The sequence below is a fragment of the Ursus arctos genome, unplaced genomic scaffold, assembly GCF_023065955.2.
Source record: "Ursus arctos isolate Adak ecotype North America unplaced genomic scaffold, UrsArc2.0 scaffold_34, whole genome shotgun sequence".
Classification (NCBI taxonomy): domain Eukaryota; kingdom Metazoa; phylum Chordata; class Mammalia; order Carnivora; family Ursidae; genus Ursus; species Ursus arctos.
In genome coordinates this window covers 23,910,786-23,930,754 of record NW_026623030.1, presented here as the reverse complement: position 1 = coordinate 23,930,754, position 19,969 = coordinate 23,910,786, and the positions used below count along the sequence as shown (strand labels likewise).

Sequence of the window (19,969 nt, the reverse complement as noted above, 5' to 3'; positions counted from 1 at the left end):
TTTGCTGGTCCACTGAAGCTCTTTCTCCTCCTCCTCCTCCTTCACTTAAATGGGATCACAACATATACATTATTCTGACTTTTTTGTTTCTTAACCAATCTTGAACTTCTTTCTGAATCATGACTTTCAGATTTATCTCATCCTTACCTAATATTTTAGAATAAAGCAGTTCTACAGATAGTATATGGAAAAATCTCCAAGATCAGATTAAGTGAAAAAGGAAAGGACAGTGAGTATATCTGTGTGACATAATCATAATAGAAAATATATAGACGTGTGTAAATGCATAACTATGTCTGAGAGGATACCCAAGAGACATGCTAACAAGTTTTCTGTGGTTGGGAGTGTGAAGGAGAGAAACTGGGCAGGTGGACAGGAATGGGGAAGAAAGACTTAAGCCAATTTTTTCTTTTAAGATTTTATTTTTAAATCATCTCTACACCCAGTGTGAGGCTCGAACTAATAACCTGGAGATCAAGAGTTGCGAGCTCTACCGACGGAGTCCTGAGACCTGAAGCAATTTTATTTTTTTTATTTTTTATTTTTTTTTAAGATTTTATTTATTTATGTGACAGAGAGACAGCCAGCGAGAGGGAACACAGCAGGGGAGAGGGAGAGGAAGAAGCAGGCTCCCAGCCCAGGAACCCGATGTGGGACTCGATCCCAGAACGCCAGGATCACGCCCTGAGCCGAAGGCAGACGCTTAACCGCTGCGCCACCCAGGCGCCCCTGAAGCAATTTTAAAACAATTTTTCAGTTGTGGAATATTTCGTAAGTACAATAGAATTTGTAGAATTTTAAAGTACATTTTAAAGAATTACATTCAGGTGCCCACCATCTAGATTAAGAGACAAAAAATCACCAGCACCTTTCTCTGTTCACATTCTCTGACTCAGCATGGAGTCACTTCTGTCTGCACGTTGTGCTAATCACTCTTTTGCTTTTATTTATGCCTTACTTCTTATGTATATATACCTAAACAGTACTTAGTTGGTTTAGATTTGCCTGATTTTGAACTTTATAGCCTTAAAAAGGATGAATAAAATGAAATTCCTGTTTGGCTAGGGTAATACAGGTACACAGTACAAAATTCAAAAGGTACTACACCTTAGAAAATGAAATTAAGTCTATAATGTCCCACAGTCAGGCAACTCTAATGCATACGTGTGTTAAAAAATGTCACACCATACCAAAGAATACATTTGCTTCTTTTCCTGGTTCTTTTCCCCATATTTTGATTCTATTTCTTTCCAAAGAAAATCCTGTACGTACAAAGGAATAAATGCAGATATAAATTTGTCCCCTTTGGTTGATTAAGTGATCAGCACAATTTAGTATAAGTATTCCACACCTTGTTCTGTGTTGTGGTTTTTTTTTTTTGTTTTGTTTTTTTAGATTTTATTTATTTATTTGGGAGAGAGAGAGCATAAGCAGAGGGAGGCACAGAGGGAGAAGCAGACTCCCGGCTGAACAGGGAGCTGGATGCGGGGCTCAGTCCCAGGACCCCGAGATCATGACCGGAACTGAAGGCAGACGCTTAACTGACTGAGTCACCCAGGTGCCCCTGTTTTGTGTTAACTTAAGGGTATCATGAAATCATCCTGTCAGTATATACAGAACTACCTTATGCTTCTTGATGATTTGGTAACATTTCAATGGACAAATGGTCCAAGAATTATGTAATCAGTTCCCCAACTTTTGGATCGTTTCAGTCTTTTTCTCTTGCAAACAGGGCTACAATGGATTGCATCTCAGTTTTTGTGTCTATCAGCAGGATATATATCAGGAAGTGGTTACCCATTTCTAAGGCTTCCTGCCCCATCACCAATTATCTGTCCTTGAGAAGTGTATTTGTCAGATCTGGGCAGCTGGGACAGTCTTACATCTAACCGGTATCCCCAGGTCCCTACAGGGCTATGCTCTTGGCAGGCACTCAGAGTAAGTGGTTTAAGGACTAACACTCCAAACATTCACATTGTACTACCAGATGGCCCTTCAAGGAAACCTTTGCAGACAATCCCTGTCCCCTTCCCCCGCTCATCATTCCAATACTTCATTTTCTCAGGGTCTCTTCGTTCATTCCACAAATATTTCCACAAGGTTGATTATAGAGACACAGTGCCAAATCAGACTCTGAGATATATGTAGTCTGGTAGGTAAGTTAAGACAAATTCTGGAAAACCCTGTAAGGTTCCACTGTCCAATAACCTAGACACTAACATACACCTATTTAAATTTTAATTAAAATTAAATAAAATTTAACATTCATTTCCTTGATCTCACTACCCACATTTCAAGTGCTCAACAGCCACATGTGGACAGCGGGGACATAGGATACTTCCATGACCGTGTCCTAGGGGAGAGCTCCCCACAGGGAGGCACAGTGAGTGGTAAAGCCCGTGAGCTCCGGATTCCTACAAGCCCTGGGTGCAAATCCTGTCTCTGTTATTTTACAGCTGTAAAATAGTAAAGTAACGTGACCTCTCTTTGAGCATGATAAGCCACAGAGGTGGGGAATTATAGACCCTCCCTCCTTAGGGCTTTGGGGAAGATTCCAGGAAATAACAAACATTAAGTAGCTTTGCTTAAAGACATAGTAAGCACTAAAAAAATCAGGAGCTCTTATAATTATGTATGAGTATGAGAACAGCTTCAGTTTCTAACAGTTTTTAAAATCTTGGGGATTCCTAACACCCTTGGGAGTTGTCTGTCCACTCCCTGTCCAGGCTGGAGTATGTCTACAATCAGAGCTGGTTCTTCTGTATCCCCTCTGTCTTAAAGCACAGAGCTACTCAATCAACCTTTGATGAATGAAGAAATGAATGAATGGGGCCAACACAGCCAGGATTTGACTGGTCTTTTGTAAGAATGAGAAGGAGGGGTCCTGGAAGTCATTATTACTAAGTTTCAAATACTACTGGCCTGATATTTTTTTTTTCCTACAAGAAATAGTACCCCTCTTGGAGAAGCACCTTAATCCTCCCTCCCCTCTCTCACCTACTGCCCACTCCTCTGGGACAATTAGCCAATACTAGGAGCTCAAGGGTCTTGGCCCTTCCCCCTTTGGCCCAAAATAACCTCCTCCCCCCACTTTGAGCAAATGCCTGGAATTCTTTCAACAGGAGGACAAAGCCTTTCATCTGCCAATTACTGATAAAGGGAAAATGCAAATATCGCTGGGGAAGGTGATCCATCAAGGGCCCAACATTTATTGAGTGACCAGTTAGGACCAGGCGGTAGGGTAGGCATTCTGGGGGAGACTGAGGGGAACAAACTCCCCCCCCCCCCCCCCCCCCGGTTTGGCCCATTCTTCTCTCTGGTCTGTTGTTTCCTCACTGTTTGTAAAGGGAAGGGATTAAATTAGGTGACTACACAACCCCTTCCCACTCTGACAGGCCAGGAACTCACCATTGGGGTGATATATGGACTTAACTCGTTTTGCACTGAGGTTCTTGCCATCAGATCTTTTCCTGACACCAGCCTTTGGGGACACTGTGAGGCCACATGGGGGAGAGAGGGTCTCTGGGAGGAAAGGAGAATTAGGATCAAGCATTCTATTTTGGTTTTGCCTTATTGCACTTAACTTTCTTTTCATGACCCTTCCAGCCCAGACACCCTCCTTTGAATATGTTCATTTCATTATGCGGGAACAAGGAAGGTGGTCAGTATCCAGAAAGGCCTGTGATGGCGGAACCAGGCTCCAGTTTGAGCCCTGGCAACTACACTTACAAGCTTGTGGCCTTGGGTGAATGGCTTTGCCTTTCTGAGACTCAGTTTCCTTATTTGTAACATGAGGAATAACAAGACTATTACCCTTCAAGGGGTCTTCTGAGAAGAGAGAGGAGCAAATAAGTTGGCCCCCGGTTCTTGACAGAAGCTGAGGGCAAAACCCTTCTCATTCCCACCAAGCTAACCTGGGCTATTTCAGTTTGGAAATAAATTTTGATATTTGCCATCTAGTGGACTGGGGTTAAAACAAACTTCAAAGAACAGTTTTTAGGGGTGGGTAGAAAAGAATACAGAAGGACAGGACAGGAAACTTGAAGGTGAGTGAGGGGGAAGCTGTCTCTTAGGGTGACCATTACAGAGCTGATGGTTCATATCTGATCTCTGATGGGGAAGCCACTTCTTCTCCACCCGTCTGAGTGGAGTGTTGCCTAGGGAGGATATTGGCTTGGTGCAGAGGAATCACCCCGACTGATCATGTCTCTAAGCCTCGGTTTCTCTATCCGCAACACGACCCGCCTCAACTATCCTACACGTTTGATGGCAGAAATAAAAATATGTTAAGTTTTTTTTGGCGAAGACTGCTCTGAGCATCTATGTTCCTTTACTGGAGCTGTGTCCTGTCTCATCCCCTCCTGATCGTTACCCCAAAGAGCAGGCCCAGTTGGACTGGAGGAAATGTTCAGGGCCAGCTTTTCCCATAATCAAAGTTGACCTGACTGTTGTTCATGATGGAATTACAGGACGGCACCTTTAGGATTCCACTTCTGGGGGTGGTCACAGCCGACCAGGTACACTGAGGGAAAGCAAGAGAGAGCCTGCGCTTCTGTCAAAAATTCCTCCAAGACTCATCAAGGGGCGCCATCAAAGTGCCCCGAGCCCCATCCCAGAGCGCCTTGCACCTTTCCACCGACTTTTCTCCTATAAACGGCCAATAAGGGCTTACCCTTCGCCTGCTTGCCAGCTGCGTTAGGAGGCGCCAGATCCGATTCTCTCGGTATTTCACTCCTGAGCATCTATTTCGTTCTCTTGGCGAGCGCAGGGACCTTTAAAAACTGTCCAACTTCTGTTCCAGGGCTCGTCGCCTAGTAAAGGACTCCACAGACGCCGGCAGGATGAATGAATGAAAGGCAACGTCTTCCGGTCAGCTCGGGTCTGAAAAGGCTCTGGTCTGAAAAGGCTCTGGTCTGGCTGTATTTCCTGTACCTGCGTGTGTGGGTCCATATCTTTGAGTCCGGGAGTTTGAAAGTTATGCAGTCCGTACAGGTATGGAGCTGCGCTAATTTCTTCCTGAGCCCCCAAATGCCTCCTCCATTTGGCAGGTCCTCATATGGGGGTCTGGAGAGTATTGCCCCCCCCCCAAAAAAAACAAGACATGCAGCAGAAAATAAAAAAAAAATTATATATACAAAGCGCTTTGAATTTGGGTCGGCCACGTAGGTAATGGGGTGGGGTGGATGAAGGAAGAGGAAGAGGGGTGGCCCGTGGGCAATGGGGGCAGGGATTGAGGTGGGGGGTCGTTTTTGGGGGTGCCAGGCCTCGGGGGCTTTCTAGCCAGCAAGCTCGGCTTGCATTTCCGCGCCTCCCGCTGAGGCCAGCCGTGCAAATCTGCACCTCCCTCCCCGCCCCCTCCTCCTTCCCTCCCTCCCTGCCCCGCCATCTCCGGGATGCGCCCGCCGCCTGCAACTCAGCCCTCCAAAAGTCAGCTCTGCGCACAACTCCCGGGCGGCGGCGGCGCCTGCGTGCAAGGCGCACTCGTGACCCAACAACAAAACAGCGATGCCAGGGCGCTAACGGCGCCCGGTCCCTCCCGGGCGCCCTCCCCGCCCCACACCTCCTCGGGCAGCCGCCCCCGCCCCCCCCATCCCGGGCCGAGTGCCCCCTCCACTAGCCGGGCCGCGGGCTCAGAGCGCGATCGGCAACAATGTTTACGTTCCGGGGATTATGACGTCGACGCCTCCCCCCCCACAACTGCTGAAAATGGTTTCCTAGGACTTTGCAAACGGATCTGCTTAAGTGTTGGTGCAAAACTTTGTAGATCTCGGCTGTGGCTTGCTTTATTTATTTATTTTTTGGTTTGTTTTCTTTGGTCTTCCCTCCTTCCCCCCTCCGCCAAAATGCAGGGGGCAGGAGTGTTGACAATTAATTGGTGAACTCTCCTAAAAAAATGGAGGCAGAGAAAGACTCTGGAAGAAGATTGGTGTGTAGCTTTTTTTTTTTTTCCAAATCTGTATCTGGTAATGATAGATCTATTTTTTTTGTTGTTGTTGTTTCTTGCTGCCTTTTCTTTCCTTTTCTGTATTTTGCAAGAGGACCGGAAAAAATATAATAAATTGCATGCAAAAGGAAGCAAGCAGCTTACTCCTCCAGTCCCTTGTGAGGCTCAGAGTCTCAGACACTTAAGTGGGGAGGTGGTAGCGGGGAAAGGCGTGGAGAGAGGCTGAGCGGGCTCGGGGTTCGCCCGGAATCTGGGGGGCTGCAGGGCCCGGCGCTGGGCGGTTGAGGGAGGAGGCAGGGGATGCGGGGAGTGGTGGGGGAGTCTCCTTAGGAAGTGAGTGTGCGCGCGCGCTTGTGGGGAGATGAGGCAGCTGCTGGTGCGTTTTGGGGTCTCCGATGGGAGCTTTGTGGCGGGCCGTCTGCCTCTCCCCCTCCCAAGCCCCGACCTCCCCCTCCACCTCTTCTTCTAGCATTGGCGGGCGGTCGGCGGGGGCGGCTGGGGTCTCAGCCCTTCCATTTCAGCTTTCCAGCTTCCCGAGTAGCTCGGGGGCGGCTCCAGTCTTAGAAATGCCGCCGGCCCCCGGTTCCGGCTTCCCAGCTCTGCCGCCGCGGCCGCCCGGGCTGCTGTTAGCGCCGAGCAGGGCGCTGCGGCGGCTCCTCCCGGGGCCTACAAATGCCCCGCCAGCCCGTGCGCGGAGCCCCCTTCGCGGGTTACATAACCAGGCTCCCGGCCGAGTGGGCAAAACTCAATACCTGTCGGGGGTGGGGGGCAAGGGAGAGCCCCCCCGATGTCCTTTCCACGGCCTCCAAAGATGCAGGAGGGGAGTGTCCTGTGTAGGGCACAGCCGGACCCCGAGGGTGCGGGCCCCTCTCGTTATCCCGATTTTCAGCATCTTTGGCATTTGCGCAAAGTTCCTCGGGTCGCAATGGTGGGGTGCGGTGGGCGCGCGACTCCTGCACCTGCTTGAGCTGGGCCTAGGGTAAAAGGCGACCCCCAGTTCCCCCAATAATGCCTCGGGCTCTCTGGTTTGGGTCCCCGCAGCGTCCGATTGACCGCCAGAGATACGACGAGAACGAGGACTTGTCGGACGTGGAGGAGATCGTCAGCGTCCGCGGCTTCAGCCTGGAGGAGAAGCTGCGCAGTCAGCTGTACCAGGGGGACTTCGTGCACGCCATGGAGGGCAAAGGTGAGGCGCCCCCTCCTCGGGCCGCCCTCCGCGCCGCGGGCCGAGCGCACGTGGGGAGGGAGCTGCCGGTGGCTGGGTTCGTATTTCGCGCCCGCGTCCCCCATTCCAGGGGATCCGGTGACGAAACGAGGCCGAGCACTGGGGGGGTGGGGTGGGGTGGCGAAGGAGGAGGGCAGGCGGGAACGGGGGCCGGGCGTGGGCCTAGACCCGGCCCGCGCCCACAGCCGGCCCCAGGGTGGGCAGAGCCAGGGGACCGGAGGTCTGAGGGACCTGGGGACTGACGGGTGGACCGAGGGAGGGCGGGTGCGCGGCATTCTACCCCTCCCAGAGCCAGCCCAGCTCCTTGTGCTGCTTGAGGTGCGGCTGCGTGACTGGGAGAGGGGCTGGGGTGCCCCTGGGGCATTGGGATGAGGACCCCCGTAGGCCAGAAGCCTCCCAAACCCTGTCCCATTTCGGGCCCTGCCAGTTAGGAGCTGGTGCTGGGGATGCTCGGGTTACTGAATGATGCCTTCTCAGCCCTTGGGGTCTGCGGAACCCCATAACCTTCTGGTCTCTGCCAGATTTGAGCAGGGGCTGGATGAATTCAGAGCTGTTGGATGGAGCCCCCACTTATGCCAGAGGCCTCTGGCCCTTCAGCTTTGACAGTTTGAAGTAGGGACTGGGGGTAAGAGAGTTTTGCACCCTGAGGCTTCAGGCTGAGATCCCTGACCCTTGTAGTTTGAAGTGAAGTTGTAGGATACCCTTCTGGGGAACAAAGTCTCTTCTCAGCCTGAGACCTTGAGAGCTCTGTCCCTTGTAGGCGCTGCCAGTTTAGAGAAGTTGGAGAAGCCTCTGGGGTTTTGGGGTGCCATCCCAGTCTGAGACCTTCAGGCCCTGAGTTTCTCCCTGCCCCTAGTATTAGGAAGGTGTCTGGTGGTGTCCTGCCGACAGTGGGGTGATGTTCTAGCTTGGGTCTGAGGCCTCCAGAGGCCCTGTGTGACCTGTGGTTCTGCCTATGGGTTTGGGGTTTTGGAGATGCCCCTGCCTACTAGGTATTTCCCTGTGCTCTCTGGGGTTTCTAAGTTGGTTTTTTCCCTCTTAGATATTCAAGTATCCTTTATAATACACCGTTTTCATTTCGTTGACTCCCCATGTTCCCCTTGGAAAACGTTCCATCCCTCAGTGAGCTGATAACAGGGGCAGTGCCTTCCCCTCCAGGTTCTGGTTGAGTGGCTGGGGCTGTAGGTTAGCTCCCAGAAGAGACAGTCCTGTTTTTGCATTTTTGAAGCTAGTCTTTTGTGCCCACTGCTTCCTGGAGTGTTGGGCTTCAGTGGTAGGGGGTAGTTGTTGGGGGAGGGAAGAAGAAATTTCTTCCAGCCTGCCAGGTCTTAAGAGCATTGCACTGTCTGCAGGCAGATAGTCTGGGGGGTTAGTCTCAACTACATTTAAATTTCCTTAGCACTAATGGGATTTTAATTCCGTTCGTTTCTTTCCCATTTTCCTGAGTTTGGTGGATCCTATGAGAAAACAACATGAAACCCCTTCCTAGTCATTTGTGAGGAATTCCCAGCCCAAGATCTGAGTGTTTTCTCAAGCTCATTTGAGGAAGTTGAAGCTGGGGAGAGTGGGGGTGGGGGGCAGGCTAGGGGTGTGGGTGTGGGTGTGGGTGTATAGGGGGTGGATTCCAGCTAGGGAGAGCCCTTAAATCTGCTGTCTGGGCTCTTTTCAAAGGAGAGGGTCCTAGCGATTTGGTAGTTAATTCAGATCTGGCCCCAAAACTTCGAGGGAGGAGCTGAGAAACAGAAGGAGCCCTGAGCCTGGATTCAAAATAGAAGCTTCTTAAACTTCTCTGCCTTTAAATCCTTAGGAATCCCCATTCACTGTGAGCCCCTGGGGATCTGAGCTGCTAAGGTCAGGGCTTTCCCCAGCTCTGGTTTTGTTCTCTTCCTCTGCTCTGAGCAAAGTTGCCTGGCCTCCTCCCCCACCAAGCTGCCCTGGTGAACTGTTTGCCTGGGCCTGTGGTCCCTCTTATCTCTCCTCCGGCTGGCCAGGGAGGGCTTGTGGCCTTGTGGATTGCTTTGGCTCACCTGAAGATTTGGGGATGTGATGGTTTATCTCAGCCTCCCTCAACTCCATATTTAGGGGTAAGGTTGGGTCAGATCCCCTGGTTTTGGAACTCGAGGAACATAGAAACGAAGGCCTCTTTCATTCTCCAGTGCTTTCGAGAAGGGGTTTGGGGGTCTACACTAGACAAACCCGAGATGGAGCACTACCTTGTGAATTTGCTTTGGGCCTCACTGTGCCCCCTTCACACTGCCTTCACCTGGGGGAGGTGGGAGCGTCCCGGTCAGTTATCCAGGGGAAATGAGGATGGCAGTCGCTGGAGCAGAATTACACTAGTAAGACAACAAAGCTGTGCCCAGTTCTCTAGTTATTTTGGCACCAAATACACAGTTTCCAGGGAAACCAGCTTTTTCCCCCCTCCCCTTCACTATGCAGGATATTACAATAAGATCTTCCCCGATGCTCAGCTACAATGAGAACCCTCCTCCCAGCCTCCTCTCTGGGGCTTCAGATCCTCCCAGGTGGTATTCTTCAGTTCTGCACTGCCTTTACTTTCTGAGCTCAGCTTGGGGTGCGTTTCTCTGTCCCTCTTTCTCAGCCGTGGCTGGGGCCTTTTCTGTGCTGGGCTCTTTCATGAGTCTCCCTCCCCACCCTCCCTGGCCTTGGGCTGTTCATTGACAAGTTCTGACCCGTGGGGCATGCAGGGAATGACTGAGTGGGCAGAGGAGCTGATAGTCGGCACGGACTTGGCCTGCTGCATTTCCTTGTCATTGGACAGGGAGCTCTTGCTCTGGAGCTGGGGCCTGCATCTGGTATAACTGTGCGCTCTCCTCCGACCGATGGATCGTGGCGCATCTGCTCCTTCATGACTTAACTGACCTGTTTGAATTCCAATATCCAAACAGATTTCAACTATGAGTACGTGCAGAGAGAAGCTCTCAGGGTTCCCCTGATATTTCGAGAAAAGGATGGACTGGGGATTAAGTAAGTTGCCGAAACGAATTGCTTCTTCCCATGCCTCTCTCCCTAACGTAGTTGACAGTTTGGGATAGATTGCTTCTACCCTTTCCCCACCTCTCATCACAGAGAAGGATCTTTCTTCCTTATCCAGGGATAATATCTCTTTGTTCAAGGCCTGACAAAGGGGAAGAACTCTCGAAAGATTGGTCTTTCTCAGAGAATTTGGGCAGAGAGGACAGAGGGTACTAGAACAGTGTTGATTTCTTTCCCTGACCCACCCCAGTTTGGTGCAATGACTTCCTAAGGAGAGTTGTGCACCCCTCCCAACTTAGGAAACTGAGGCAGGGCCTGAGCTGTGAAGGGATTGGCCCGTCTCTAAGCCCAGAAGCAGGGCACCTAGATACATATTTTTCTACTCAGACTCCCACTGTGTGGGAAATTGGCTCTTTTCTGTGGAGGGCATATTTCCTAGGATGCTAGCCTCCAAGTCTTCTCTTTCTTTGCCTGCCCCAGCACCTGCCTCCCCCACTGTGTCTTGTTTGGTTTACATTCTCTTAGAGATCTGTCAGAGCTCCAGGTGGGGTGGGGGAGAGATCCGGGAGGAAGGCTGGAAGAACAGGTTTCCGCCCCTTGGGCAGGGGTGGAGAGGAGGCTGCTGGTATCATCCCAGCTTGCCTGTCTCCAGCCTCTACTGCCAGGCTTGCTCAAGAGTCTCATTCCTGGGGTAGAAATCAAACCTTTGACATCACTGTTAATTAATAGTGTAGGTCACCACAGTCATTACGGTTGGTGTTACCAAATCCCTGGAATTGGAATGATGTGTGTCTTTTTTTTCCCCTTGGAACTTAAAGGGATCCCTGCAACCCTCCATACAACTCCTTTTATGGAGAGTATTTGCTAGAGGAAGAGACAAAGAGAGAGCTGTCTACCCTAAAAGAAAGCAGGTGTTCAAATGCCCAGCTGGGACTTACCCTCAACACCACGATTCAGTCTTCCCCTGAAAATTGGGGTGGATAGTGGGTGTCCCATCTTTCCTGCAGCAGTGCTGAGTTCATATTGGGGAGAGTGAGGGGGTTGGTTTGCCTACTGGGGTGAGGAAAGGGCTCAGTGGTTGGAGAGGGACCCTCCCTTGGGGCATTGATGGGTCTATCACTCTCCCTCTGGATTATCTCATTTTGGGTTCCCAAACTGAGAGCAAAGGAACCCTCTTAGAAAAATGGTCCTCCCCTGCCCCCAGAGTTGGGTCACATTCTGTTGATTCTGGCTTCTCAGCAAATGCCTGTACTCCTCTTTTTCCAGGATGCCTGACCCTGATTTCACAGTCCGAGATGTCAAACTACTGGTGGGTAAGTTGCTTGCTGTGTGTGCAGCTCAGAGATGCCAAAAGTAGGGAGGACAAGGGGCAGGAGGTCTTCACCACCCACCTGTTTAGATTTTTAACTGCCTCTGAAAAGAAAGTACCAGTGGGAAGAGGCAGGAGCAGGTGTGAGCTGCAACCGTCTCATTCTGCAGAACAGGTCAGATTGCAGAGTCATTAGAAGCTGTAGGTAAGGGTGTTTGCCAGCGCTCAGTTTTATGAGGCCGACTTGGACCCTAGCCTCCATGAGCAACACAGTCTAAGATCTCTCCTTTGCGTTTGTTTGTGGGTTGCTGGGTAAACACTGGGTGCTTTGTGACCCCTCAAAGACTTTTAGACTTCCGAGGGGAGGGATCATTCTTCCTGCTTCCTCAGGGTTCTAGACAGGTCTAGGGTGGGGTTTGCTACTGAGTGCCCAGCAAATGCTTATTAACTCACTGAGCAACGCAGAGCATAGCTGATCACTTCATGCTCCAGACACCTGACCAGGTAGCAGGTGGCATTTCAGATGTTACGGAAGTCCTTCAATAAATCCATTCTTCCCAGAGGTGTTTCTCGGTTAGCTCCTATGTGGCGGGCAAGTTCAGAGCTGTGAACAGGACAGACAAGATCCCCCTCCTCTTGCTTGGAATGACACACAATAAAGAAGTAAACAGTTTTTAAAAATCTGTATCTTTTTGGAAGGTGATTAGGCCTATGAAGAAATAAAGCAGGATATTGGGATGGAGTGTGATGGGAGCTGTATTTATTTTATTTTTTATTATTTATTTATTTATTTTGGGGGGGCACGGGGGTGTGTGTGTGCACACACAATGGTGGGGGAGGGGCAGAGGGAGAGGGAGAGAGAGACTCTTAAGCACGCTCCACGGCCAGGGCAGAGCCCTACTCAGGGCTCTATCTCATTACCCTGAGATCATGACCTGAGCCAAAATCAGGAGTAGATGCTTAACAGGATACCGACTGAGGCACCCAGGCACCCAGGCACCCCTGGGAACTGTATCTTAGATGGGGGGGTCAGAGAGGGCCTGGGGTATGTGTGTGTGTGTGTGTGTGTGTGTGTGTACGTTTGGACAGAGACTTGACTGATGAGAAGCCAGCTGTGGGAAAGAACATGCCAGATTGAGGGACAGGCCAGGTCAAAGGCCAGGAGGTAGGGGAGGAGTAGAAGGAGTAAGGGGGAATGAAGAAGGAGAGGGGAGAGGTCACAGGGCCAGGGCCAGGTAGGGCCTTATAGGCCCTGGCAGGGAGTTTGGGTTTGACTCCTAGTGTGATGGGAAACCACTGGGGAGTTTTAAAGTAGGGCAAAGAGGGTAGCTATGGTGATCATTTTCTTTGGGAGAGGGTGAAAAATATTTTGGTTAATTGACTTAAAATTCATACACCATACAACTCACTACTTAGCCATTTTCACGTGTACAGTCCCATGCTTTGAGTACATTCACAGTGCAGTGCAGCCGTCAGCGTGATGTAGTTTCAGAACGTGGATCACCTGCAAGGTCAACCCCTGACCACCAGGGATGTGATCTTTGCGACTGTGGGTTTGTCTATTCTGTACGTTTCGTGTAAGTGGACTCACATGCCAGGTGGCTTTGTGACTGGCTCCTGTCACTCAGCATCCTGTTTTTGAAGTTCATCCGTGTTAAAACCGGGGCCTGTGCCTTATTTTCTGCTATGGATGAATAAGATTCCACTGGACGTGCACAGACCACATCTTGTTTATCCGTTCGTCAGGTGATGGACGTTTCGGTTGTTGCTGTTCGTCATCTGTTAAAAATAATGCTGCCGTGAGTACTGATGTATGAGTTTTTGTGATATACGTTTTCATTTCTCTTGGGTCTATACCTAGGTAACTGGGTCATATGGTAACTATATTTAACCTGAGGAACTGCCAGACTTCTTCAAAGCAGCCGGCCATTTTGTATTCCCATTAGCGATGTACGGGGGCTCCCATTTCTCCACATCCTCGCCAGAACTCGTTACTGCCTGTCTTTTTGACGATCTCCGTCCTCGTGGGCCTGAAGTGGTGTGATAGATTTAAGCGTCATCAAAGCCGACTTTGGTGGCTGTGTGGATGGAGACAGCTGACCCGTGGTTGTGTGAGATATTCCAGCCAGAATAATTGACCCCAAAGTGTGTGAACAGCTACTCAGAAGGGAGGACCCATTGGCTACAAGGAGATGGTGCTGATGATAGGTAGGGAATCTCAGTTAATTGGCGAGGACTTGCTCAGGAGATACATTTTTTTTTAAGCTGGATCCTAGAAATGCTGAAGGAGGCGAACATCAGAGCAGAAGGCAGACTTTCCAACAGTGTGCAGAAGATGGGACGATGGACTCCCAAAATTAAGTCTTGGCACAACGATCCATTCCAGTGCCTCAGCCCTGCCCCAGCGCCTTTGCTGCTGGACAACCTGAGTTTGAGGGCCAGCTCTGCCAGTTGACTGATCTGGGGCAAGCCGCTTAATCAATGCCTCAGTTTTCACATCTGCAAAATGGGGCTAGTAGCAAAATCTGCCTCAAAAGAGGAGTCTATAAGAGCATGAATGAAGGCTTAGCATTATGTTGGCTGACGGGTGCTTGGTGAATGGTCCCTCATGTTATTTGTCATAATGGCAGGACGTGGATCTGATGAGATTCTCTTTATGAGTAAGGATGAAAGCCAGACCCTCAAGTCTGAGGTTCAGGCAACATCAGAGTCTTCATAATGATGCTCTTGGCCCTTTTGAGGAACTTAAAAGCCCTTTGCTCTAGTCCTATGCCTCCTCCGTTCCTTGTGCCTCATTTTTCTGGTTGTTGAAGCAAGAGGTGGTGGACCTCTTGGTGGACCACCAATTGGTGGTCCCGACATCCTCACAAGCTCTCAAAAAGTGTGGGATGGCAAAGAAAGTGGGGATCGTAATACCTGCGCCCTATCTCTCTTGGCATTTCTGTGATGATCAAATGAATTGATGGGTATTGAAGTGGTTTGTAAAGCTACAGTGTGTTCTGGTATCTGGAGGGATGCAGTTAGCATGGGGCATTATTATGCCCATTCTAGTCTCTGAGAGTACACACAGGCTTCTGGGGAGCAGCGAAAGGGCACAGACTTCCTAGTGGCGTAAATGGCAAATGTAGCTCAAGCTGGCCTAAGCAAAACAGAACTCACTGGCTTACATGCTAAGTTTAGGGTGTGGCCTTCAGATACCTCTTGGTCTAGGTGTTCCAAGAAGATCTCGAGAGGTTGACGCTTGTTTTTCCTTTCTGCTTCGTTCTTGGGCAAGCTTCTCCCCATGGGGTGGCAAAGATGGGGAGCCAGCAGCTCCCCGCTTCTATCCTGCCAGCTCAGGTCCTCCCTCGCCGCCCAGCTGTGATTCCATCAAGTGTCTCTGGATTGGCTGGGGCAGGTTTAGCACACCCCCGGTCCACTGCAGCACTGGCAAGTGAACTGGGAGTGGGGAAGGGGTGACGATGCTCCAGGATTGCTGGACAGCATAAACATGTCCCTAACGGAAATGGGGGTTCTGCCTTGGAGGGCGGTGTATGTGGAAGGCTGGGCAAACCCTCAGTCAGTGTGGGATCTCTGCCTCTGTCTTCCAGACTCTTGCCCCCCCGCCCCAGGCCTCGAATCTTGGGAGGCAGCTGTTCGAGAAGGGGCCAGCTATTGAGGCTGCAAGTTGGGGCTACGGAGTCTTCTCTAATGCCCTAAAATCGGGCTTTTCTCGATCAGCCCTATTTATATGCCTTCTGGGAATTCAGGCACCTGGTCTCTGTTCTTAGCTCCTCGCCTTTAAAAACAAAAAAAAGCACTTTCCATTTTTAGGACACCGTACCCTTAAAATAAAAGCTTTTTATTGAAGTAGAATTTACATATAGAAAAGTGCACAAATGGAGACCATACAGCTTGATTAATTTCAACAAATTGAACATATTACGGTACCTGACACCCCAGAATCCGCCCCCGTGTTCCCATGCCGTCCCTGCCCTCCACTGTCGCCCTGACTTCTAACAGCGTGGATGAATTTTGCGTGCGTTCATACTTGATGGCAGCAGAACCAGGCAGGTGTCCTCTTGTCATTTCTGTTGCTTTGGCTCAGCTTGGTGTTTTAAGACATCCAGATTGTTGTGTGTACTTGTCGATGGTTTATTTTCATTGCTACGCTTTTCTGTTATGTGACTATTTCACAACGTGTTTATTCGTTCTGTTAATAATGGGCTCTCGGGTAGCTGCCGGTTTAAGGCTCTGTGTCTCGTGTTGTTACGAACACTCTAGAACATGACTTTTGGTGAACAGAGGGCTGCATTTCTGGGGGGCGTATACCTGAGAGTGGAATTGCTTGGGTCACAGGGGATGCGTGTATGTTCATTTTAGGAGACACCGTCAAGTCGTTGCCCACAGGGTTCCGATTGTGCCACATCTTCACCAAGAGTTCGTGTTTCCATCCTTCTCATTTTAGTCACGTTGCTGTGTTGGTTTATTATGTGGTGGTTTTGGTTTACCTTTCTTTTTTTTTTTTTTTTAAAGATTTTATTTATTTATTTGACAGAGATAGAGACAGCCAGCGAGAGAGGGAACACAAGCAGGGGGAGTGGGAGAGGAAGAAGCAGGCTCATAGCAGAAGAGCCTGATGTGGGGCTCGATCCCAGAACGCCGGGATCATGCCCTGAGCCGAAGGCAGACGCTTAACCGCTGTGCCACCCAGGCGCCCCTTGGTTTACCTTTCTTTCCTGACTAATGAAATTGAGCTCCGTTGTTCATATGTTTGTTCTCTAGTTGGGTATACTCTTTTGTGAACTTTCTGATCAAGTCTTCCCTCCATTCTTTTGAAGGGTTGTCTCGTATTGAGTGTAAGATGCATTATTTGCTAGGGCCGCTGCAACGAAATACCACAGACTGGATGATTTAAACAGCAGAAATTTATTTGCTCACAATTCTGGAGCTAGAAGTCCAAGATCGAGGTCCTGTAGGGTTGGTTTCTCCACAGTCCTCTCTCCTGGGCTCGTAGATGGCTGTCTTCTCCCTATGTCTTCACGTGGTCTTCCCTTTCACTTTCTGTGACCTAATCTCTTCGTATAATGACATCAGTCTTGACGGATTAGGGCTTACCCTAAAGACCTTATTTTAACTTAATTACCTCTTTAAAGACTGTTCTCAAATATAATTACATTTTGAGGTCCTAGGGGTTAGGACCTCAACGTAGAAATTTCAGGGGACACAATTCAGCTCATAACATAAAGTTTCTTGATATATTCTGGATACGATTATGCATTCCCAAATCACCTCGTACTTTGTGTGTTGGTTGCCTTTTCACACTCCTAAAGGTATCTTTGAATGAACAGACATTCTTTCCTTTAACATAGAGCATTTAGGTCTTTTTTTGTACTTGTTTTATATCTTGTTTAAGAAACGTTTGCACACTCCTGAGTTGGAAGATGTTCATATGTTTTTTTCAAAAAAGCTTTATTGTTTGAACTTTCACACTGAGATCTATAGTTTATCTGGAATTGACTTTTGTGTTTGGCACGAGGTAGGGGTCAAAATTCCTTTTTTCCTTTATGGATACCCAGTTGATCCCAGTACCGTTATTGAAAAAACACCCTCTCCCACGGCACTGAAATATTGTCGTTGTCATAAATCAGGTGACTGCATTTGTGTGGGTGTGTTCCTGGATGCCCTAATGTGAGCAGCCCCCCCCATCCCACAACCAGTGTTCTCAATCCCACATCGTTCATTTAAGAAGATTGGGATATTTTCCCATCTGTGGGCTGGGAGTTGGGGGGATAGGGAGACTGGGAAAGAACTCTAGTTGCCTCTGAAGATGCTTTAAACCTTCTGAGAAAACCTATCCATAAAGTGCTGGGCGCCCACTCACTCTCCACCATTATGTCACTGAGGGCTCACGGCTATGGGGTCCTGCATGTTATCTCTTCATTGTTTTTTTTAAAAATATTTTTATTTATTTACTTGAGAAAGAGCGAGCGGGAGAGCTTGAACTGTGGGGAGGGGTGGAGGGAGAGAGAGAAGCAGGCTCCCTGATGTGGAACTCGATCCCCGGACCCCGAGATCATGACCGGAGCCGAAGGCAAACGTTTAACTGACTGAACCTCCCAGGCGCCCCTCTGTATTGTATTTCTCTCTAACGAGGATACCCAAGCTAACTGATGTTTTCTTTAACGCCTTTCCTTGAAAAATTCACGACAAATCGCCTCATTCACTATTCATTTATTCATCCAATTATGGTAATAATCACTTAACTTGTACTGTATGTTTACTGTATGACCTCATTTTGTCCTCACCAATAATCATATAAATTAAGTGTTACTGTTCACTTTCCGATGGGGGCTCCGAGGCTCAGAGGGAGCAACCCACACGGGCTGTGGACAGGCGGTCGAGGTCAGATCTGAGCCCGGCTCTGGGCGTTTCCTCCCGCTTCTGCTTCTTGACTTTCTCCTCCCTCATGTCCGTGTTGTGTCTGGTGGAGGAGACTCACCAGACATGCGCGTGCCCTTGACGGGCTGTGCTTAGTAAATTCTCACTCCTTAGAAATCAACCATTTGCTTCCAGACCTTTTTTTTTTTTTTTAAAGTTGGCTTAAAATCAGAGACATTTTCCATTGTAAACCCTGGAAGAGTTCTTAGAATTCCTCTAGTCTTGCCTTCCCCTTTCACAGGTGGGGAAAACTGAGGCCTGGAGAGCAGTGCCTTGCGAGTTGCCCAGACAGCAGATGGCACATCAGATTCAAACGTGGGTTTGAATTTCAGTGGTCGGGAGAAGGTGATGCTTGTAACGCAAGCATTTCCTCTGGGTTTCCAGAGGAAAAGTAGACTTGCATTGGGGGTGTGGATGGGCTCCGTTCTGGCCACGCTGAATGGAGCTCAGGAGAGAAATCCAGGTTGGACAGACGGGCCAGGAAGCATCCACCCGGTGGAACAGGTAGAGATGCCCGCAGGGGGAGGTGCAGGAAGTCAAGAGGGCTGAGGCTCCTGAGCCCTAAGGAAGGAGGGTTGCAGAGGGGTTCAGTTGTGTTTCCTTTTTTTTTTTTTTCTCTTTAAGATCAACACCCAGCTCACTGGTTTTTTTTGTCCTAGTTCCCTTTTCCTGCAAAGCCAGTGTTCCGAAATCAAAATCTTGACTGTGTGTGGGTCTTGGGGAGCTAAACTTGCTTCTGCCCCCTGTTTGCCTGACAGGAACCACTCCCCTGTGGGGTAGCTCCTTAGGCTGGAGCTAGTAGCCTTAGCTGCTGCTTCCCGAGATCTTATTATAAGCCAGGGACCTCTCCCGTATTATTTTGTCTGATCCATGTAAAACTGCATTGCCCACTATCCCCATTCCATTGATGTCACATTGAGGCTCAGAGTGACTTGTCCACAGTCAAAACAGCTAGCGTGTGGAATTGCTGAGATTTATGCCCGTATCTGTTTGACCAAGGAGCTGTTCTCGTAACTTCTGCACAGAACTGTGGGTGGCTCTCAGTGTCCTGTAATCCAGACCTCTTTGTTGTTTTTGGCTCAGGTGTCTTTTTGGGTTTTCTTGGCTGATTGGGTTTAACCCTGCTTTGTTAGTCTGGGTTTGTATCTTCTTCTGTTCATCCGTCTGTGAGGGTCAGGCAGGGTCTTGAACCCAGGGCACAGAGGACATCCTGGCACTGGATGTTTGCTGGGGATAATTTTTTGAAGGGTCAAAAGTGAGGAGCTAGGAGATAACAGTGCTTAGGGAGAGCCTGGGGACCTTAGCAAGCATGTTATTTCTCAGTGAGGAAACTGAGGGCTAGACCCGGGAAAAGTGGTGTGGAGACTCTCCGCCCTGGGCCTTCCCCTCTCTCCCTCGCACCTTTGGTGCCGGACAACATCCTCGATGGGACCCCTGCATCTAGTGTACAAGGTACTTTCGGTTGTTGTATGGGCAGGCCCTATTATCTCCACCTTACAGATGAGGAAGCGGAGACCCAGAACACTTCAGGGCTGTGCTACCCAAGGCCTCACTGCTAGGAGAGAGCAGAGTGAGCTTTGAACCGTGGCCAGTGCTTTTGCGAATAAACACCACCTCTGTGAAATGGGTAAGGAGATGCTTTCAAGGTGTGGAATAAAAAACCAATCCAGAAACTTGAGGACGTTAGAGAGGGACAGTGGTGGCCACTCTCTGAAGAGCGGGTTCAGGCGGAGTTCGGGGTCAGCACCCGCGTGTGCTTTATATTAGCGTTCAAGGTGACTTTCAGCAGCCTCCTCCCGGTGCCGAGCCCATGGTTCTTGGAGCTGACGGATGGGGCCTTCAAAGCAAGGGCCATGGGGCCACGGATTAATTTCTGCAGCTGGAATTTGTTGGATGTGTGGAGCCTGTGAGCCCAGAGAACCAGTGAGCTGGGGGGGCAAGAGGAAGGAGGGGGGCTGAGCTGCTGGCCTACTTAGGAATGCCGGGCACTGCTCAATGTGGAAAATTTCTCCTGTAACCCATTGACTTCAGGAGCCTGAGAGTTCCAGGGCTCTGGGTCCCTTGCAGGATCCAA

The 19,969-nt window shown here is 49.6% G+C and overlaps 1 protein-coding gene across 3 annotated transcripts in view; it reads left to right on the top strand.

The window, feature by feature from the left end:
* The first annotated feature begins 525 nt into the window (after positions 1–525).
* The window catches only part of KDM2B (lysine demethylase 2B), a 120,375-nt gene continuing 100,931 nt past the window's right edge, over positions 526–19,969 (top strand). The window contains exons 1-4 of one of the 3 annotated variants that reach the window (XM_048221406.2): positions 526–5,744; positions 6,986–7,130; positions 10,079–10,157; positions 11,433–11,479. In XM_048221406.2, the coding sequence (XP_048077363.2) occupies positions 5,394–5,744; positions 6,986–7,130; positions 10,079–10,157; positions 11,433–11,479 (622 nt within the window). In that variant the 5' untranslated portion in view covers positions 526–5,393. Of the gene's footprint in view, positions 5,927–6,249; positions 6,321–6,985; positions 7,131–10,078; positions 10,158–11,432; positions 11,480–19,969 lie in introns of those variants that run through there. The other 2 variants (XM_026514836.4, XM_057305810.1) reach the window with 2 other exon arrangements.